The sequence below is a fragment of the Hibiscus syriacus genome, unplaced genomic scaffold (assembly GCF_006381635.1).
Source record: "Hibiscus syriacus cultivar Baekdansim isolate YM2019G1 unplaced genomic scaffold, ASM638163v2 tig00110472_pilon, whole genome shotgun sequence".
NCBI classification, from domain to species: Eukaryota; Viridiplantae; Streptophyta; class Magnoliopsida; order Malvales; family Malvaceae; genus Hibiscus; species Hibiscus syriacus.
In genome coordinates this window covers 2,398,960-2,423,104 of record NW_024062752.1, presented here as the reverse complement: position 1 = coordinate 2,423,104, position 24,145 = coordinate 2,398,960, and the positions used below count along the sequence as shown (strand labels likewise).

Sequence of the window (24,145 nt, the reverse complement as noted above, 5' to 3'; positions counted from 1 at the left end):
GAGCATGTTCTGAAGAAGAGAGGATAGGGCTGTTAGAACTTAAGTCGTTTCTGAAGATACAAGTGATGAATGGTGAAGAGCAAGTTGTACTGCCTTCATGGGTCGATGACCCAGGGAGCGATTGCTGTGGTTGGGAGAGAGTTAGCTGCAACTCCACCACCGGATGGCTTCACAGGCTCTCCCTCCTTAATATAAGACAGTTTATTTCAGTCGATTAAACATCTAAAAACTCTCATTTTAGCTTACAATTGTATGACGTGGAAAGAAAACCAAGGTATGTTCATTACATTCATATCGAATATGCTCAGGTCGGTTTTTGGTTTGCCAAAAACTCAACCCATCCCTATGCATGCTTCCAACGTTATCCTTAAATTTTTGGTTCATAATATCTTATTTATTGGGTGTAAAGGTTGGTCGAGGCTACAACATCTGGAGACGTTGGATATTTCTTATAACATTCTAACAAGCAGCCATTTGCACTCTTTAAGGAAACTCAAATCGCTTAAGAATTTGAATCTTAGTGGCAATTCCTTCAACGGATCCTTCCCTGCCCGAGGTATACATGTAGGAGTTTAATCAATATATATATGTATATAGGATTACAACAATAATTGTTTTCTTTCTCTTCCACAATGCAGAACTATCTGCTTTTGAAAACTTAGAGACATTAGATTTAAGTTGGAATACACTACAAGATTCTTCAATAAAGTTGGGTATGAGACAATTTCATACCTTTAAATTACCCAATTATTTCAGTATCTGTTCGATATATATGATGATTCACACTCATTGTTTTGTGATAATTATCCAGATTCTGCGAATTTCTAAAAGCTCAGGAACGTAATTCTGCATGATAACTCCTTCACCAGAACTAATATTATGAGGTTTCTGTTGCGGAAGACGGCTATCAGATAGAGCAAAATCGCAACTGATAATTTGAGAAAATAAAAAATGAAGATAAAAGAGACACAAAACTTTCGTGGAAAACCCCTAAATAATATAGGGTAAAAAACCACGGGCAACGGTAGAAGAAATTCACTATGAGAAAATAGGAATTACAACATCTCTCAATCTAACAAGGAGAAAACAATGATAATTATCTCTTGATAAAAAGGAGAAAAATAACTCTCAAGAAACTCTCTAAATTCTCTAGTATTGGAAGAAAGTTAGAATGCTTTGGGATGGTTTTGAAGCTAAATGAGCTAGGGTATTTATAGTTGAAGCTTAAGGACTAATCTTATAAATACCCTAAAGTACAATGACTAAATTTGAGATTTTACCATTACTCATTTCAACAATTTCAACTCACCTAATTGCCGTGTATTTTGACAATTTATGCACCCTTTTTTTCCGGTGCATTAGGTGCACCAATTTTAACTTTGCACCATGCTTTCGGTGCACTTTGATTTTCAACAATCTCCCACTTGAAGATTTGATTGGAACAATCATATATTCACATCATTCTTTCTACCTTGTACCATCATGTTTTTTACGTTTCTGACAGGCCACAAGATGATCGACACCAGGTAAATTTATCAGCATTGATTGCCTTCGTCATGAAATCTGCTATGTTGTCTTTGGTATGGATCTTCTACATATCTACCATCCCTTCTTCCACCTTTTCACGAATGAAATGATATTGAACTCGTATGTGCTTTGTCCTTGAATGAAATGTTGGATTCCTTGCTAGATGTAAGGCGATTTGACTGTCACAAAACAGAGAGACATACTTTTGATTGTGCTCAAGCTCCTCCAATAGCATCTTTAACCAAATTGCTTCTTTACTAGCTTGTGTAGCTGCTACATATTCTGCCTCTGTTGTGGATGGAGCCAAACCTGACTGCAATTTTGAAACCCAGCTTACAGCTCCACCAGCAACTTTGAACCACATATCCTGTAGTAGATTTACTTTTATCCAAATCCCCTGCATAGTTAGAATCGACATACCCATTGATAAGTAAGTTTGATCCTCTGTAACATAATGCAACATTTGAGGTCCCTTTGATGTATCTCAAAATCCTTTTTACTGTATTCCAATGCTTTTTGCTTGGATTTTCCATGTACCGACTAACCACTCCCACTACTTGTGCAATGTCTGGTCTTGTGCATATCATAGCGAACATTAAACTTCCCACTGCCGATGCATACGGCACTCGAGACATCTCCATCCTCTATTCTTCACTGCTAGGACTCATACTGGAGGATAATTTGAAGTTAATAGGAAGAGGGGTAGAAATTGGCTTACAATCTTGCATGTTGAATCGTGACAAGATTTTCTTCAAGTAATTCTTTTGTGAAAGCCAAATCTTCCTATTACTTCTGTCTCGGTGAATTTGCACCCTAGAATCTTGTTTGTTGATCCCTAGCCATTTGTGCCTTCAATTATTCAATATGATCTTTGTTGGGTCCTGCAACCAACATGTCATCCACATACAACAACAATATAACAAAATCGTTATCACCAGACCTCTTGAAATAAGCACAAGGGTCTGAATTAAGTCTGTTGTATCCAAGGCACATAATGAATGAATCAAATCTCTTATACCAACACCTCGGCGCCTGCTTTAGACCGTACAGAGAATTGTTCAACCTGCAAACCAAAGTTCTTCTTTTTTTTTTCTTCAAAACCTTCAGGCTGGAGCATGTAAATTTCTTCTTCAAGATTTCTGTGAAGAAAAGTTTTTTAACATCTAGCTACTTTAGATGTAAGTTCAATATAGCACACATTGCCAAAACTACTCGAACTGTTGTTAGTCAAACCACATGAGAAAAGATTTCATTGAAATCAATACCTTCTTTTTGAGCATATCCTTTGACCACCAGTCTTGCACAATACCGCTCCACTTGATCGTCACCATTTCGCTTGATTTTGAAAACCCATTTGTTACCAATTAACTTCCTTCCTTGTGGTAGTGGCACAAGGTCCCATGTATTATTTTTATGAAGGGCTTCAATTTATTCTTGCATCGCCATCATCCATAGTGAATCATCTGAGTTGTTTATTGCCTCTTGGAATGTTGATGGCTCACTGTCCTCTGTTAAAAGACAATATGTAATATTTCCTTCTATAACATAGTCTGAGTGGCAATTGAGACGTCTTCTCACACGATCTGATTGACTAGTTGTTGGAGCTTCAGAACTCTCTGGTTCTTGTTTATCATGTGTTGGTTCTGCTTCAGAAGAATCTCCTTCTTCAACCTCATTTTCCACATATATATGTGTAGTCTCTGGCTTTTCAGCGCTATCATCGTCTTCTTTTCTTTGTAGTTTATCCTCTGCAAAGATAACATCCCTACTGATGATCACTTTGTAGGCAGTGAGATCCCACAAACGATACCCCTTTACTCCATCACAATACCCCAAGAATTTGCATTTTCTGGATTTTGGATCCAACTTTGAAATTTCTTGGTAGTTGTATATCACGTACACAATTCTTCTAAATACATGGAGGTTTGAATAATCAACTGGTTTACCAGTCCACATCTCCATTGGTGTCTTCGACTCTATTGCAGTTGATGGAGCTCGATTCACCAAATAATAGGCGGTATTGACTGCTTTTGCCCAGAATGATTTTTCTAGGCCTGCATCCCTCAACATTGCTCTTGTTCTTTCTAACAAGGTTTTGTTCATCAGCTCTGCCACTCTATTTTGTCGAGGAGTGTTCGCCAATGTGAACTGTCTTTTGATGCCTTCTTTCCTGAAAAAATCATCAAATTCTTCACTTGTGTATTCTCCTCCATTAACTGTTCTGAAACACTTGATCTTATTTCCAGAATCAAGTTTCACCCGTGCTTTGAAGTTTTTGAAAGTGGAAAACACATATGAGTTCTTCTTATTAGGGTACACCCAACATCTCCTGGAGTAGTCATCAATAAATGAGACAAAATATTTTGCTTCGCCTAGGGATGTAACTGGTGCTTGCCATACGTCAGAGTGAACCAATTCCAGAACACTTTTGCCTCTAGAATTTGATGTGTTGAATTTCAACCGATGCTGCTTACTTGTTATGCAATGCTCACACAAAGTAAGTGATACCTTTGTTAAGTCTGGAAGTAACTTTTTCTCCACAAAGACTTCCATCCCTTGTTCTGACATGTGTCCAAGTTTCTGATGCCATAGCATTACAGAATCTGAACTACATGAGGCAACAGAGGCTTCTGCTTCTAGCAAAGTTTCTCCCTTCAGCATGTACAAGTTTGTTGCTATCTTTTCGCCTTCCAACACCATAAGCGCTCCACGGAACACCTTCATGATTCCTTTTTGTGTTTCAATCTTGCTTGCATTATTATCCAACAATCCGTAGGATAATAAATTTTTCTTCAGGCCTTTCACGTGCCGCACATCTCGAACAACTTTAATTGTTCCATTATACATCTTCAATTTGATGGTTCCCACGCCAACGATATCTAAGGCATGATCATTGCAACTATACACAGATCCTCCTGAGACAGGTTCATAATGATGGAACCATTCTCTTCTTGAGGTCATGTGATATGTTGCTCCCGAATCAATGAGCCATATATCTGTAAATCTTTTTCTACCTTCCATGGTGGTTGACGCTTCACAGCATAGAGCATCTCCATCATCTGAAGTGTTTGTGGTATTGCCTTGTGGATTGAAGTTTTTATTTAGACTCCAACAATCCTTCTTCAAGTGACCCTTCTTTCTACAGTTATAACACTTTAAATTCTTCTTGCTCATCGACTTCGATCTACCATGTTTGTGTCTACTGCTTTGGCCACGTTCTGTTGATCTCCCTCTCATCGTTGTCAACGCTTCTGCTTGTTCCAGATTTACTTGTATGTCTTCTTTGTTCTTGCGCCGATTTTTTTCTTGTAGAACAATAGTTGCAACGTCATCGAAGACTAGACTGGTGACATTACTATTTGTCAAGTTGATGATGAGTTGATCATACAAATCCGGTAGACTTTGAAGTAGAAGTTCAACACGTTCTTGTTCTCCTATTTTACAGCTTAAGGATGTAAGCTGAGAAAATAAAGTGTTCAGTGTATTTAAGTGCTCCATCACTGAAGTAGATTCTGGCATACGGAGAGTGTACAATTTTCTCTTAAGGAAAATTTTATTGTGCAGTGATGTGGCTTCGTACAGTTTGGTGAGATGATCTCATATCTCCTTAGCTGTCTTCTTCTCCTCGATGCTTGACAATACTTCATCTGGTAATGCTAGATGAAAGTTTGTCATAGCATTCCCGTCCATTTCAACCCATTTGTTGTCATCTGTGAAATCTATCGGCCTTTCACTGATAGTTGCTAGACAACCGTCTTTCCTCAAGATAGCCTTCATCTTCAATTTTCTCAATGACAAATTTCTCCTATTGAATTTTTCAATATCAAATTTCGTTGTCATAACTTCTATTACAGATAGCTCCCACTATTTCACTATCGCGAATAGTTCTCTGAAACCTTCAAATAATGAGTAATACCATCTTACTTTCTTATGTTGGAGGATCCACCTTGTGGTGGCAACCACAAAGACAATAAGCAGATATTACACACTCAAATCTGGCTTTGATACTAATTGTTGCGGAAGAAGGCTATCGAATAGAGCAAAATCGCAACTAATAATTTGAAAAAATAAAAAATGAAGATAAAAGAGACACAAAATTTACGTGGAAAACTCCTAAATAATATAGGATAAAAACCACGGGCAACGGTAGAAGAAATTCACTATGAGAAAATAGGAATTACAACCTCTCTCAATCTAACAAGGAGAAAACAATGATAATTCTCTCTTGATAAAAATGAGAAAATAACTCTTAATAAACTCTCTAAATTCTCTAGTATTGGAAGAAAACTAGAATGCTTTGGGATGATTTTGAAGCTAAATGAGCTAGGGTATTTATAGTTGAAGCTTAAGGACTAATCTTATAAATACCCTAAAGTACAATGACTAAAATTGAGATTTTACCATTACTCATTTCAACAATTTCAGCTCACCTAATTGCCGTGTATTTTGACAATTTATGCACCTTTTTTTTCGTGCATTAGGTGCACCAATTTTGACTTTGCACCATGCTTTCGGTGCACTTTGATTTTCAACAATTTATGGGATCACTTCCGTCGCTTAAGTCTCTTGACCTTTCCGACAATTTTATGCGAGGCACTCTGTCGAATCAAGGTAGGTAAACATGCAAATTCCTTCTATTTTTTAATTAATTTATGAATAGGATTTTTACTCAGATTTTACTATCTTTGCTTACATTATCTTATGAAGCTTGCATTATCTTTGTTTTGTCCGTAGATTTGATAACATTGGGAAGATTGGAGGTATTTACGCTATAATTTAATGGAAGGGGGTACTCCTCAAAATATTGGGAAGCTATACTATCTTAAAGCTCTGTATTTGGCAAATAATGATTTCAATGGCTCTTTGCCGTCCCAGGTAATCGTATAACTAAGTTGAGCTGAAATTATTGTTTTTTCTTGTAAATGATGGAAACAATTTTAATTTCTCCTTCTGCCAGGGTTGTGTGAATTGAGGAGACTTCAAGCGTTAGATATTTTTCATAATAGTTTTGAAGGAACTCTTCCTCCTTGTCTAAGCAATTTGACATCTCTTAAGATTCTTGATCTGCATCATAACCTCTTCAGCGGCTCCATTAGCCCATATTCAATACCAAGCCAAACGTTTCTTCAGTTCATGGATATTAGCAGTAATGATTTGAAGGTTCGTTCCCTTTTTGCTCGATATTCAATCACTCCAAGCTGGAGGTAATAGTACTTGGGAGCAGAGAAAACAAACTACAGATTGATAATGATGAACAAGTTGGGATTCCGTTGTTTCAACTAAAAGGCATTGCAGCTTTCGAATTGTAACATGAAGAATGCTCCTCGGTTTTTGCTAAACCAGCATCGGTTAATATGGGTTGATATCTCGCACAATAGGTTGAGCGGAGCCTTGCCTTTCTTGTTGCCTGAAAATAACACTGATCTAAAGTTTCTGAACCTTTGGAATAATTCGTTTATCCGGAATCTCGACCCTCTTCCGGAGAATCCTATGAGTGGTATGGTTTATACGGATGTATCACACAATCGTATTGAAGGGCATCTTCCAATGGATCTTGGACTCTTTCTTCCAAATTTACAGTATCTTAATTTATCCTGTAACTTGTTCGAGGGCGATCTCCCATCCTCGGTTGGTGTCATGAGGAAGTTGTCATTGTTGGATTTATCCTTCAATAATTTATCAGGGGAAGTTCTACAGGAATTGGTAGAAAATTGCATTGATCTAGTTGGTTGATGTTAAACAACGACAATTTAATGGTGAATTTTTTTCCACTCACTTTAGCTTGAGTGGAGTACAAGTGTTGAGACTGGGGAACAATAAGTTCACCGGAAGTCTGTTAACAAAGAAGGAATTCTATAGTTCCAAGAAACTCTAAGATGTTAGCAACAACATGGCTGGTGAGATTCCTAATGGAATAGATGCTAAGTTCCTTCTATTGCAGAACAATTCTTTTGAAGGCCAAATTCCATGTGAAGGATTCTATGAAGCGCAAGTCATTGATATTTCTCATAACTTGCTCTCGGGACCAATACCGTCTTGCTTGGTCGAGAATTTTCAAGGTTATTCACCTGTTTTCTTGTTAAACCTTGGAGATAATAGATTGTCTGGAAACATTCCTTCCCAGCTTGGTCAACTTCTTCACTTACAAATTCTTTTGTTAGGAAATAATCTTTTCGATGGCTTGATTACAAGACAACTGTGTCAATTTAACAGACATAAGCATATTGGATCTTTCCAACAACTCCTTTTCTGGTCCAATACCAAGCTGCTTGAGGGATTTACCATTTGGAAGTGATTCAAATTATTTCTTTGAAGAATTCACATTTTCTGATGAGTCTAGAACGGTGGATGTTCACAATCTCCTTCAAGAACTTTTTGACTTTAGCAATTTCTGGAATAGTTCTGAGATAGATGCCAAATAAGGGTGTAAGATAGACTTTGTCACTAAAAATAGTGTCCTTTCTTACAAAGGAAACATTCTGAATAACATGTCTGGATTAGATTTGTCATGTAACAATCTGACAGGTGAAATTCCTCAATAGTCTTGGGAAGCTGTCATCCCTTCATGGACTCAACTTATCCCACAATCATCTGACAAGCCAGATTTCGGGTTCGTTCTCGAATCTCTCTGAAATTGAGAGTATGGATTTGTCTTACAACAATCTAAGTGGAAAAATCACATCAGAGTTGGTCAAGCTTAACTTCTTGGAAGTCTTTAGTGTGGCGCACAACAATTTATCAGGCAGAGTTCCAGACAAAGGCCAGTTCGCGATCCATTCCTTTCTGCACCTACCATCAGGGAAAAACCACAAGGCATTGCCATCAGGTGAAGCTGAAGAAAAATGGTATGCAATGGATCGTAATTCTTTCTTTGAAAGTTTTGTTACAACGTATTGTGGACTTTGGGGGCTGTTCTCTAGCTCAACCCTAACTGGCGAAAGAGGTGGTTTTGTTTCATTGAGAATTCTATTTACGGCTGCTATTACTTTGTTCATGATGCTGTTCGCAAGTTAGCTACCATTTTCAATCATTAGTTGTCTTTCTTTTTTACCTTTTGTAAGTTAGTTGTTTTCAAGTTACCAAGGTTTTTTCATGTTTTCACATGATGGACAAGTATGAAGTTTGGATTTATACTTATTTTGAATTCATTTACGAGTTTCAGTCAGATATATTATAATTTTTAAATTACAGAACTAAAACCATAATGATACCAAAGTGGGTTTAGTGACTTACCCTACACTAGATCGTAATCTTAATTAATATTAATTTTAAACTAATGAAATACCTTGAATTGGTTTATATAAAAAGAAAAATCTTAACCGACATTTCCACTTGTCCTTCAAAGGAAGAATCAGAGCACATGGGTGTGGTTCCATTCATTGTCACTTAACCTAAAAGAGATGTTCAGCTTCATTTTTTTGTGGTGGCAACACATGCACCCAAGTGTTGGTTGGGTAATAAAAAAATATGGGCCAATGCAGTGTTGCTTAATACAGTTTTATATGCTTGCCCCTTTCCTCCTCAACACCCAACATGACCATGTGACAAAAACTCACTTCTTTCATGTATTATTCAAGGGTTTACCAACTTAGCAATGAATCTTGTCAATGGTGGGTTATGGTGTACAATTGTCTGCTACATTTTTTTAAAAATAAATCATCCTTGCTGTTTCCTTTGTCTATTGTCACACCCCACAAAGCAAGATCTTGCCTATGTGGAAAATCTTTCTTCATGAATAAAATATTACAGCATTGTCCATCCACTTCTCTTATTATAGAGTTAATTTTATCTCTCGTAATCTTTTTTTTTTTAAAAATATGAAATAAATGTCATATCAATTTATATTTTTTATTTTTAAAAACAAAATGCAAAAACTAAGGATAACGCTAGTGGAGCAACAACCCCAATATCCCCAAGTTGGCAATGGTACTTAATGTTTCTTTGATATAGATGTTGTCTAACTGGAAAGTTGTTGCTTGACAAAGTGGGTGACTTTTCTATTCCTAACCTCATTGGAATATCTTCGCTTAAATTAATGTGGTGAAAATTAATCGGTCCAACTTTGATTTGCAACCATTTCTTTAAATAATTTTATGTTATTTCTTTATCTAGCACAACCATTCATCATTAATCAATTATTATTATTGTTTGTCCAATTGGTTATCTATTAAATTAATGGATAACCACATGACCGCACGTTCCATGGGGTCTCAACAAGTTACAACTATTTGGCCTATAAAAAGGTTTATAGCTTCCATTGATTAAACCATTCCAAGTTTGAAACTTTTTCTCAGGTCTTAGCTTATCTTTGTTTGTTATTTTCATTTTTGTTCTTCTACACCAAAGCACTGCAAATCATGGCTCTCTTGTTGAAGGAAAACCCAGGATTGATCGATGGAAGCAATGCAATGGAAGAAATCGGAATCCCTGAAATGGATGCTTCTATTCTAATGTCGTTGTTAGAGGAATCACATTGTGAGGAGTACTACAACGAGGAGCAAATCAATAGTTTCATGGAATCTCTAGAAGCTGGGATTCGAATGGCAAACTGCAGTATTGAAGGAGACATTGAACGCAACGGCAGCTCCGAATGGTCGGAAATGGAAATGGTGCCTTCGTCGCTGAGCGATGATATGAACTGGTGTGTGGATGATCAGTTTGAAGAGATATCGATGGATGAGTTGGTTCAGTTTGGAAATGATTTTGCTTTGAATTGTTACGAAATTCAGACAGAAAATGGCTTTAGTGTTAATTTGTGGCAAGAGACATATGATACAGCTATATACAATTAGATTGCATGTATAATATACATTCAAGTTTAATTCAAGTGTAAAGCCTTCTACCATCTGCAATATAATTTCTTTGAGTTTATATGTTTCCAATTTAGTGTGTGCTGAAATCAAAGAAAGTTATCAGATTGTTAATATTTGTTGAAGCCTCGAAAAAAGTGCCACGTGTTGAAGCCCAGTTATAAAGGTCCAATTTATCTAACAAAACTTCAAATGTATACAAAATGTTGTTACCAATTTCATAAAAAAAAAACTATTTTATACGACTCTCATTTAAATTTAATTAGGGGACACTATCTGTTTAGTCATCTGACGATTTTTCTGTTTCAATCACATAACTTTCAAAACTTTTTATTTTATAACTGTACTTTTAATTTCACTCTTTTTTTTTGCAACTCGAACCATCAGTGTGTATCACCAACACTAAAGCACTGCATTTTGGGCTTTTATTTTTAATCGTCCTAAACTTTTAGTCGCCTTCCTCCCTAAGGTTGACTCCCTTCTTCGTCCTTGTTCAACCACTATTGATCATTGTTTGTGATGTAATTAGTACCAAAATATTTCTGTTTCAGCCCTCTTTCTTATTCTTAGTTTACTTTTCCTCAAAATGGATAAAAATCAAATCAAAGTATTGCTTTTATCTTGTTCCAATTTGCAATCTGTCATTTGATCCGTGTGTAACCGAGATGTATGCTTTTCTTTTCCTTCTTAACCTTTTCATTATTCATATTTAAAAGAAAATACTCTAATGTTTTAGGTCTGAAAGAAATGTTTTAGGGTTTTTTGTGTGTACACTTATCAACAAATTTAAATGATATCAAAATTTTAACCGCCAAGTGTCATAAAAGGGCGGAGTTTGAAAGTTTAGTGATAAAATTAAAAATTTTAAAAATTGAGTGATCAAAATAAAAATACATTAAAAGTTGGATGATTAAATATATAGTTTGCCTATTTGATTAATTAGACAAATTGACCAACGATATCTTGGCTCAATGGTATGGTTTGGAAATCTTAATATTTTAGGTTTGAGTTCCACTACGAGTGAGTTCCTAGTCTAGATTTTATTTATCAGTTATTAGTTTGATTGTATTTTGTAATAGATAACTTTTGTACTTCTATTCTAGATTTTATTTAGTGATATCATGCTTTATATAAGGTTCTAGAGTCAAATCATGGCGTTGTGAATAGAACAACTTTAATTTAGAGGGCCACTTGATAATGAATCTCTGCGATATCTAAATTTACATTAATCGATTAATATATCAGATATCCAAATTTATATAATCGATTAATTTATCCAAATTATATTATGAGTACTCATTACGATGATAATTCTTAGTTTCTTTTCATTTAGTTTTAGATTGATTCTTAAGCAAAATATCATGCATTAGACTTATTTTGCAGTACATGTATACATTCATTGTCCCTTAACCTAAAAGAGATGGTTGAATGATAAATATTATGGAGCAATGCAACGCTGATGATTAATCTGTTTATATGATTGTCCATTTCCACCTCAACACCCAACATCACCATGTGACAAAAACTCACCTCTTTTCATGTAGTATTATTCAAGGGTCTACGAACTTGGTCATGAATCTCGACAATTGTGGGTTATGGTTTACGATATCTGCTGCAGTTTTTTTAGCAGATCATCTTTGCTGTTTCCTCTGTCTTTTATGTCTTCGCTCACGCTCCACAAAGCTACATCTTAGCCATCTAGAAAACGTCTCTCTCTTCAACAAAATAATGCACCATTAAATATTTCAAAAAAAAAAAATAATGCACCATTATTCATTCATTTCTTATTGGGTTAAACGTGCGTGTACTTCGACATCGATAATTAAATTTGTTTAGTTAACTTCACCATATTGATTTCAATTTTTTTTTAATTGATGTGAAGATTCAAAGACTAAAAATAAACCAAGTGTAGAAGCAGTCCCAATATACCCAGGTTGGCAATGGTACTTTATTTTATGTAGATATATCTTCTCATTGTTTCGTTATGTAAGCTGCAACCGATGCCTGCCTGGACAGTTGTTGCTTCACAGAATGGGTGACTTTTCTATTCCCAACTTAATCGGAATCCATCACTTAAGATGTACTTAACTTCATTCGCTGGGAATTAATTACTCTTAACTTTGATTCGTCACCCTTTCTAAAATAATTTTATGTTCTTTCTTTGTCCCGTATTTGCCTAGCACTACCATCCATTATCAAACAATTATTATTAATATTATTTGTCCAACTGTTCATCTATTTAGTTATTGGATGACCACATGACCGCACGTTCCATGGGGTCTCAACAAGTAACAATTACTTGGCCTATACGAAGGTTTATAGCTTCCATTGATTGAACCATTCCAAGTTTGAAACATTTTCTCAAGTCTTAGCTTATCTTTGTTTGTTTTTTTACATTTTTGTTGTTCTACACCAAAAATACTGCAAATCATGGCTCTCTTGTTGAAGGAAAACCCAGGATTGATCGATGGAAGCAAAGCAATGGAAGAAATCGGAATCCCCGAAATGAATGCTGCTGTTTTAATGTCGTTGTTAGAGGAATCACATTGTGAGGAGTACTACAACGAGGAGCAAGTCAATAGTTTAATGGAATCTCTCGAAGCTGAGATTCGAATGGCAAACCTTGGTTCTTGCAGTATCGTAGGAGACGTTGAACGCAATGGTAGCTCCGAATGGTCGGAAATGGAAATGATGCCTTCGTCGCCTAGCGATGACATGAACTGGTGTGTGGATGATCAGTTTGAAGAGATATCGATGGATGAGTTGGTTCAGTTTGGAAATGATTTTGCTTTGAATTGTTACGAAATTCAGTCAGAAAATAGCTTTAGTGCTAATTTGTGGCAAGAGATATATGATACAGCTATATACAATTAGATTGTATGTATAATATACATTCAAGTTTAATTTCAAGTGTAAAGCCTTCTACCATTGCTGGAATCTAATTTCTTTGAGTTTATATGCTTCCAATTTAGTGTGCGCGAAAGTCTAAGTTATCAGATTGTTAATATTTGTTTCTAGCTTCGTAAAAAATACCATGTGTTGAAGCCCAGACTATGATCCCTACTTTAAATTTATCCTTAAACTTTTGAATATTCCATTCCATCCTTAAACTATGACTTTCATTCTAAATTAATCCTTAAACCTTTGAACATTTCAATTTCATCCCCAAACTATGATTCTCATTCTAAATTGATCCATAAACTTTTGAATCTTTCAATTTCATTCCCAAAGTCATCCAAATATGTAATAAGTTTAAAGCATAATTTAAACTAATTTTTTCTCTCAAACATATAATTGTATAACTTGGCCTAACGATTTTATTAACAAATGATGCGATTAGTATATACATATAATTTGAGATGAAATTGAAATGTTCAAAAAGGTTGAGAATTAATTTTAAATGAAGGTTACAGTTTGAGGATGAAAATGAAATATTCAAAAGTTTAAGGACTAATTTAAAATAAAATTTATAATTTAAGGATGAAATTAGAATATTTAAAAGTTTAGAAACTAATTTAGAATAAGAGTCATAATTTGAGGATGTAAGATGCAACTGAGACGACATCATTATCATTCAAAGCTTAATATAGCAAATAATTTTTTATGGATATAACAAATAAAATTAAAATCTTGTATAAAATGAAAACTCGATTATCATCTTATATGTTAAATTAAAGTTTATGTATAATTTAAAGATTTTTTCCGTTAAAATAATATATATATACACACATGATTTTTTTGTGAGTTCTAAACATCTTAATTGTTCTTAATAATATATATGATTTTAAAATTTTTTCTGCTAAAATAATATATATACACAGTTTTCCAATCTAGTCCTTAGTCATCATTTATTGTTTTTTTATTTTTTTTTTTTATTTCCAATAAGTTTATCTATACGGTACGTTTTTTTTTGTCTTTATGACACGTTTTTCAATCGTTTGGTCGTTGTTTTCATTTATCCTTATATAAGGGTTGATTAGAAATCGTTACAACTGATCAAGATGTCGCTTATTTGTTATATTGTTGATCTTCTTTGCTTTGGATCTTCATATTGGATTTGGATACCCGTTATGCGTTTATGGATAGTTTTTCATCTCACTCGAGTCTGATTTGTGGTTTGTCTGTAACATTTCACTTTTCAGTAGTTTGATCCACTTTTGTGGTTCGTTTGCCGTTGCAATCAGATCTGTTTGTATCTATATTTGTCCAAGTTTTTTTGGTTAGATTTTAATATTTTCTTGTATAGTCCTTATGTGATCTTAAGGTTTTAATAGATCCAATTATGATTGTAAATATTTATTATAATTTAGGATATTTTTTATTTTGATTAAAATTAGTGATTTTTTTAAAAATGAATTATTCTAATATATACTACGTTGAAATTACTTAGACCAATAAAAAAATATTTATTTGGATCAATGTTATAAGGTTGAAGTTTTGTCTTCTGAAATTGCCCTCTCTCCTCTGTTTTCTCTCTGTTTTTCCGTTGCTTCCCATTATTTGATCTTTGTTTTCTCTCCATATTATTATATTGTTTCTAGACCAACAAATGAATGAATATGATCTAGTTGTTGCTTCTACTATCATTGTTATTTCTTATTAGAGAAATGAGACCGTTAATAAGAGTTTAGTCGTCATACACATTGAATCAAGTTTGACGACTTACATTAATTGCAAGTTAATTTCATCTGCAGAATCAAGAAAAGGTGATGTTTGATCTTCACTTGGAATGTTGCTTGTTTGATCCTCACTAGATATGTCAAAAGGAAGTTGAAATGGCTTTGGAGGTAATTGAAGAAGTTTGACATCGGCTTCGAGCATCTCCAACACTTTCCTCATCGAAGGGCGATTGGTCGGCTTCATCTGTATGCACCAAAAAGCAGTTATTACTATCTTTCTCACGATGATCTTTTCATCATCGGTAAAACCTTCCAATTCTACATCTTCTCCTTGAGAATACCGATCATAAACCCAAGATGGGAAATATATTCGACTCGATTCTTCAACAACTGACTTCATATTCTTCCTCCTCCCAACTATTTCGAGTAACAACATCCCAAAGCTATAAACATCGGCCTTATACGAGATGCCACTGATGCTTTTGTAGACCAACTCGGGAGTAATGTACCCTATCGTACCCCGAGCTGCAGTTAGCGATACGATACTAACATCCGTCGAATATAATTTAGCAAGACTAAAATCTGACACTTTGGGTACAAAGTTCTCATCCAAAAGAATGTTATGCGGCTTGATATTAAAATGTAGAATGTAACATCCTCCATACCAAAGGAAAAATGGACTTGGAAACTTAAAGAATAACAAGTTATGGAGGATTAAATATACTAAGCATTTAAGTGAAAATTTGAATAAGAGGGTTTAAATGAATTTGGAAGTTGAATTTGACTTGTCATCTATGAGAATAAGAAGTTATAAGAGTTAGAATTAGTTTGGATAACATGGAAAATGTGGTAAGATTCTTAGTTTTAAGAATTTGGATGAACTATGGGAGATTATAAAGTGTTGGAATGATAAAAATTAGTTATAGATGAGTTTGATAGCATAATAAGGATTTTATACATGAAAATTTGGCTAAAGTATTGATGAATATCGGGTGAAAACAGCCTAATCTGGGTAGGTGTATCGGTACATTATGAATAGGTACTAATACACTAATACCAAATTTTGAAGAATCGTTACACAGTGTATCGATACCCGTGTATCGATACACACTGGCAGACATCGATACATGAAAATTTTGAACCTAATTTGTGTACCGATACACCTATAGTGTATCGATACCCCCTAAAGGAAAAAGTGAATATTGGTCTATTGAATTCGTTCAAGTTATTAATATCAAATTACAAGGTGTAGATATCTGATAATTACCTTAAAATGTATTTATGAGCCTAAAGCAATTCCAGAACATTTGGGAAGTAAGAACGATCGAGGGAAAAGCAAAGAGATCTAGGTGAGTGCATATGCATAGCATGATTATAGTAATATATTCAGTTCTAGACTTGTGATAAGTCTAGATTTAGTACTTTGATGCATGATTCATTTCATATTATGAAACCTGATATGAATTCATACCATATGCATTGTGTAACATGTTTTAAATGAATATGTATGAAAAGTTATATGAGTTATGTGATAAAGGTAAGGAGATGATATGTCTATGTGATATACTATGTAAATTGAGAAAAGCCCATGTTATATAGATGAGAACTATAGGTATAGTTGGCATGCCAAGAGTAGAGGGTCTACGCGGTCCTTCAGGATATATATGTATTCTTTGGAACATGTATGAGATCTTTTAAGACACATATTTGGTCCTTAACATATGTATATGATTCTTAAGGAATTTCTACATGGTCCTTAGGGACATCTTATATGGCACTTCAATGCAAATCTACGTGGCACTTCAGTGCAAATCTACGTGGCATTTCGGTGCAAATCTACATTTCACTTCGGTGCATTTATATGAGCTATGGTGACAGCATAGTGTACAACCTCACTATACTCATATACCTTAGGTTCTCGATATGGTATCATGCGCTAGTGAACTTATTAATATGAACTTATGAATGTTAATTTGATAAACCTATGTGCAACAAACATGGTTATGGATATTGCACTGATTAAATATATATTCTCATTGCACTCCATCTCATTTTGGCATTTTCATTATATTTCATTGTTATCATTATATTGCCTCACTAAGTCAATGACTTAGTGTGTGAGTGTTTCATGCGTAGGATCCGAGAAAGTAGACGAACAAGGTTAAGCAGCTGGGACAGTATCACTCTTGCAACTACCAGATCAGAAGCAACTTAATCAGTATGTCATTTTGTTATGTAAATAAAGGTTGGCATGTAATCAAATGGTTAAGTTGTGTATGCTCTGAGCATTTTGATAAACTTTGTATAAACTATGTATATTATCGTATTTTAGTTATAAAAGTCCAAATGTTTTATTATTTTGTTAAGAATATTGTTTTAAAAAATCAATGTGACATCTCGGACTCGTATCCGGGTCGGTTACGGGTTGAGGGTGTTACATAGAATCTGCATATCATAGCCTTTGTTGAAAACATTTTGATATTTCGATATAGCAAATTAAGTTAAATGAATTTTAAGATTTTCCAAAAATGTTTTCTAAGTATATTCGATATAATTATTCGAATATCAAAATATTACTCTAAATCTTTCAAATGTCATTTTTAATCCTTACTCAAGTGTAAAATTAAGTTTTAATCTTAAAATAATTTCAAAACGATTTTACAAAATATTTCGAACATCTCAAAGCAAAAAATTCCAGATTGCTCAGAGGGAACCGATTCCCCCTTGAATGGTTTAGCTCCGAGAATTCCAGTATGCTCGGAGGGAACCGATTCCCCCCAGGGGGTACCGATTCCCCCCTGTGTAACGGTCAAAATATTTGAATTTTACACTTAGGGAACTGATTCCCCTTAATGGGTACCGATTCCCCCCACGCTCCAAATTGTTTTATTAATTGATTTCACACTAAAACAACTATATTATCTTCATTAATGATCCCCAACGTTCAGAAGTGATTCAAGGTGTATTTAAGCAAGCTTAGAAGTCATTGATCAACAACAAGAAACATCAAGCAACTAGAATCAAGAGAGAATCAAAGAGAAAGTGTAACACCCCCAACCCGTATCCGACCCGGATACGAGTCCGAAGTGTCACATTGACTTTTTAAACCTTGACTCTTAAGAAAAATCCCGGGAAATTTAAAACTTTATTTAAAACAAAATACAGACTTTATCAGAGTGCTCGTACTTAATGACTTATTACATGCCAACACTTTATACATAACCAAAAACATACTTTGTCAAATATTTCTGATCTGATCTTTTGGTAAGGAAAACTGACATGTCTTGCCCGCATCACTCCTTACTCTTCTCGAAACCTACGTGTGAAACAATCACACGCTAAGTCGAAGACTTAGTGAGGCATAACAACTTATAATGCACTTTAAAACCTATATTGATACATGCATGTTCTATTCTATCATGTTACAGCAATTTCATGCATTTTTCATATCGTATAAAATCATATCAGATTAATTACAGTAAATACATGCATACACATACTTCATCATTAACAGTTTATCATATAATCACATACTATTTCAATCAAACACTATGCACACGCAACATCATATCATTTCTATAGCATTTATCATACCACTAACTTATATTTGTTCATTTTTCTGGATTAGCCCATGTACATATGTGAGAACTATCGATATGTGAGTCTATAGAGGTTGTGCACTATGCTGTCACCACAGCTCGTATAAATGCACCGAAGTGCCCCGTAGAATTGCACCGAAGTGCCCGTAGAATTGCACCGAAGTGCCCGTAGAATTGCACCGAAGTGCCATATAATAATGTCCATAAGGACCACATAGAATTCTGTAAGAATCATATACATATGCTAGGGATCAAGTATGTGTCTTTCCAGACTTCACACAGGTTCCAAAGAATATACATATGTCCCTAAGAACCGCGTAGACCCTCGACTCTTGGCATGCCAACTATACCCCTAGCTCTCATGACACATAACATGGGCGTTATCATTTATTTCATTTCAAATATTCACATAAACTTGTAATTCACTTTCACATATCACTTATCACATAGCTTCTTTTCATATGATCACATAGTCCCGTAGTTCACTTACATGTAGATCATTTCCATATAATTTACATGTCACATATGTCATGTTTTCATATAATTTTTATCATTTCTCATCCAATCACCTTTATTCATATAAACATACTTATCATATCTTGTTCACATAAGATCATATACTTCATATAATACATCGAAACACCTAGAACACTTTCCCGTAGCTTATAGTCATAAGTCTTATCTCATAACATATACTTGTTTTCACATATATATATATATATATATATATATATATTTCATATCATTTCTTATACCATCACTTAATTCATTTAACATCCATAACATATTATGTAACATATTAATAGAAATACCTATAAGTCATATCACTTAGAGCATATATATACTTATAGTCACATTGCTTATATCTTAATCTTATGCCTTCTCTTAGACCTATATATATTCACATGTTCAGGTAATCCATCATTTCATCACATAATTATGTATTCATATAACTCATTTCCTTTCATTTCATATCTATATATATATATATATATATATCCTCAAGATTTATCCTAATATAAATCATATAGCACTCTTATAATTCATATTCATATTCATCTCTGTCAGACTTATAAACACATCTCACTTCTATTATTTCTTTATGTATAATCTAATCTGTTTACTTAATTCAATTTCATATAACTCGTATAATATTCTCATATAACTTCACAAATTTCTATCATTCAACCTATGTGTTATAGCTTTATTTAAACATATGAATCTTTCCCATCTAGCTTATCTTATATGTTCATCTTATCATTTATGTTCAAATCTCCTAGTTAGTGTACTATTCTCACTTCATCCTATAGATCAATATTATCCAGCTTATTTCACTTATCATATAATAATATAATTATATTTTACTATGATCACATAGTTTACATCTCATCTAATTCATAACCTTTCTTATGTAATTACTTATACTTTATCATCTAACACATAAAAGAACAGATCGATCCATATAATCAAGCATACATACATGCATATTCAACTCATGTCTTTAATCATGCATTCATGTGTAACACTTCAGGAACTAGACTCATCGCAAGTCGTATTCCCATCGCACATCATATACTATCGAATATGCACTCACCTGGCCTCACTAGTCAATTCCAATCTCTTATCTTTCCCTTGATCGATCTTACTTGCCAAACGTTCCGGAATTGCTTTATGCGTAGAATCTACATAAACGTATATTTCGAGACCATCATTAGATACCTACACCTTGTAATTGGATACTAGCAACTTAAACTAACTTATTAAACCCATATTCCCAATTTTCCTTTAGGGGGAATCGGTTCCCCCCTATGGGGGTATCGGTTCCCCCATGACATATTGGAAATTCTTGTTCGTTTGAAGGGGTATCGGTTCCCCTTGAATGGGTACCGATTCCCCTTGCCCAGAAATCATATTTTGAGCTCGAAAATCCTTCATTTTTAGCTCAACACATCATACTTCATTCCCTTTAATATTCCTAACTTTCATACACATACTTAAACTCATTTCTACTCCATAATCACTTCTTTAAACTCAAAATTCTATCTTCCATATAAGATTCAAAAATCATACCAAATTTTCAATGTGTTCTAATTCCCATTCTATCACTTCATATCTCTTAATTTAATCCTTGACAAGTCAAATTCAACTTCACAATCTATTAACTCATTCCATATCAAAAATTCACTTAAAAACTCATTTTTCTTAATTTCTCATAACTTGTTAATCTTTGAGGTTTAAGCCACTTAAAGCTTTCCTTAATCTTTCTTAATATCCCAAGAATCAAAACAAGCTTTAAAACGAAAGAATTAACCAACTAAAGACCCACTTACCTTATACCAAGCTTCACGGTTGAGAGGAGGAAGAAGACTGAAGAATGCTCTGGACTCTTCTTCCTCCGTGCTTATTACCCTTTAAAAAAATTATAAAAAATCTTTCTGGTCAAATGACAATAATACCCTTAATTTCCTTTAATAAATACCAAATAACCTTCAATATATATATATTCAAAAAATCATTGAATTCTTTCATTCTTCTACTTTAGTCACCAAATTCTGAAACTTTACAATTTGGTCACTAACCCGGTATTGCGGATGTTACAAATCTCCCCTCCTTTTAAGAAAATTCGTCCTCGATTTTTTTTTTCACTGAACATCTTAGTAAGAACATATCTTCAAATGTTCTTATGTTGCTTCCTTTACTTATTCTTTCTTGTCATCATGAGAAACTTACTTTTCAATCCTTAAGTTCCAACTATCTTTTTTTTTTTCGTTTATACATTCCTCTTCTGTTGCTTATCATATAACCAATAGCATCAGTTCTTATCACTCAAAATCCTTAATCAATCAAATTCTTTATCAATCTTTAATTACCTTATAACCATACCAAACTTGTATTTCGTCATCATTTGACCAAAACACAACTTTAAATCTTCTTCAATGTGATTAAATCTATACTTTAAGGAGTCAAACAATATTTTCACATCACTTTGCACACTTGTCTTATTTCTATATCAAAATTGTCCTCTGTGCTTCCATAGTCATCGTATCTGATCCTTTAAATCAATCCCTTTCATTTCTTTATTCCTTATACATAAATCATATATTTCCTTTCATGTTCACATACTCTTGTCTTATTACTTATGCTCATCTTTATGTACCAATCTTCATTGCATCTTCATTACTTTAATAACCCATTTCTTATACATAACTTCATTCTTTATCATTCTTATACTTGTATTTTTCTTCCTGAAGATTCCATGCAATTACTTATCTCAGTTTCTACATCATAGCTATCTGCTCAGAATATACAACCATATTCAAATTCACATCATAATCAATTAACTCAACTTATCTTTTCCTTCAATCTTATTATTCTATCCCTTTTACTCTGACAGCTAGTCAATAATATATGTTCAATCTAGGGTACAAACCCTAATCAACCAAACACATACATCCTGTCAAATCGAAATTATCTTAAAAAATTCACTTACTCAACTTATCAATTTCCCCTCTATTCTCATATATCCCGAAATTTCTTTTATTCAAACTCAACATTCTGACTTCCTGTGTCCTATAATCTGATCATCGATATACATATTCTCAAACTCTTCTTATCAATCCTCAGCTTTATTTAAATATACCAATTCTTACTTCCTTTTCCTTTACTATACCACATTACTATGATCCAAATATGCAACTATATCCAGATCCATTGCAGATCTGGTTATTATATCCTAAAAATATCTTATAATCTTATAATTCCAGTACATTTTTATCACATACTCTAGTTAGCCAATGCTAACTCTTTCCATCTTAACTGCAAACCCTTATCATAAACATACTCTTGTTTATGCGCAATATTATCACTTCGTTCCAAACTCATAAGCTCTGACATATACATCTTATACGCTTGTCACTAATGCACTTATCCTTGAGTTTTTCTATACATAATCATCACGTCATTAGATCTTTTTAACATTCTTATGGTAACACCCGTTCACCATATTCTATCTTATTCACATAATAGCAAAACTACTCTACATCTTTTTTCTGATTCCAAACGATGAAAATTTTCTATCATTATTCAGATATGATTTCAGCTTTCTGAAATCAACTTTTGATCTTACTAGGCATTTCCTGAGGTGTCCGCTCTTCATTCTGCCTGGCCAGGGCAAGTGAATAGCTATCACAATCAGGAATATCACCTTTCACTTACTTCGAAATTATCATGATCGGATTTCTACTGTATTAAACTATTCTTATTTTATTAGCAAGACTACGTATTCCTTACACTATCAGATCAGAAATTTTTCAATCTATGTTGGCATGTACACCTTTTATGACATTTTTGGACTTCGGTTTATGCCGAGAATCGGCTAAACCATAGCTCTGATACCATTAAATGTAACACCCCCAACCCGTATCCGACCCGGATACGAGTCCGAAGTGTCACATTGACTTTTTAAACCTTGACTCTTAAGAAAAATCCCGAGAAATTTAAAACTTTATTTAAAACAAAATACAGACTTTATCAGAGTGCTCGTACTTAATGACTTATTACATGCCAACACTTTATACATAACCAAAAACATACTTTGTCAAATATTTCTGATCTGATCTTTTGGTAAGGAAAACTGACATGTCTTGCCCGCATCACTCCTTACTCTTCTCGAAACCTACGTGTGAAACAATCACACGCTAAGTCGAAGACTTAGTGAGGCATAACAACTTATAATGCACTTTAAAACCTATATTGATACATGCATGTTCTATTCTATCATGTTACAGCAATTTCATGCATTTTTCATATCGTATAAAATCATATCAGATTAATTGCAGTAAATACATGCATACACATACTTCATCATTAACAGTTTATCATATAATCACATACTATTTCAATCAAACACTATGCACACGCAACATCATATCATTTCTATAGCATTTATCATACCACTAACTTATATTTGTTCATTTTTCTGGATTAGCCCATGTACATATGTGAGAACTATCGATATGTGAGTCTATAGAGGTTGTACACTATGCTGTCACCACAGCTCGTATAAATGCACCGAAGTGCCCCGTAGAATTGCACCGAAGTGCCTGTAGAATTGCACCGAAGTGCCCGTAGAATTGCACCGAAGTGCCATATAATAATGTCCATAAGGACCACATAGAATTCTGTAAGAATCATATACATATGCTAGGGATCAAGTATGTGTCTTTCCAGACTTCACACAGGTTCCAAAGAATATACATATGTCCCTAAGAACCGCGTAGACCCTCGACTCTTGGCATGCCAACTATACCCCTAGCTCTCATGACACATAACATGGGCGTTATCATTTATTTCATTTCAAATATTCACATAAACTTGTAATTCACTTTCACATATCACTTATCACATAGCTTCTTTTCATATGATCACATAGTCCCGTAGTTCACTTACATGTAGATCATTTCCATATAATTTACATGTCACATATGTCATGTTTTCATATAATTTTTATCATTTCTCATCCAATCACCTTTATTCATATAAACATACTTATCATATCTTGTTCACATAAGATCATATACTTCATATAATA

At 34.0% G+C, this 24,145-nt stretch overlaps 2 protein-coding genes and 2 long non-coding RNA genes across 4 annotated transcripts in view; 3 read left to right on the top strand and 1 right to left on the bottom strand.

Moving 5' to 3' along the window:
- LOC120127771 overlaps nucleotides 1–24,145 on the bottom strand; it is a 40,011-nt gene that overhangs the window by 3,200 nt on the left and 12,666 nt on the right. The window lies entirely within an intron of this gene.
- Nucleotides 261–15,126, top strand: LOC120127885. Its single transcript, XR_005516578.1, has 3 exons — nucleotides 261–274; nucleotides 8,604–8,611; nucleotides 14,991–15,126. It is a non-coding gene; the product is annotated as an uncharacterized LOC120127885 (long non-coding RNA).
- On the top strand, nucleotides 438–890 carry LOC120127886. Its single transcript, XR_005516579.1, has 3 exons — nucleotides 438–556; nucleotides 639–713; nucleotides 812–890. It is a non-coding gene; the product is annotated as an uncharacterized LOC120127886 (long non-coding RNA).
- Nucleotides 12,664–19,282, top strand: LOC120127883. Its single transcript, XM_039145694.1, has 2 exons — nucleotides 12,664–13,220; nucleotides 19,262–19,282. The coding sequence occupies exon 1, from the start codon at nucleotides 12,768–12,770 to the stop codon at nucleotides 13,209–13,211; it is 444 nt and encodes a 147-aa protein (XP_039001625.1). The 5' UTR covers nucleotides 12,664–12,767; the 3' UTR covers nucleotides 13,212–13,220; nucleotides 19,262–19,282.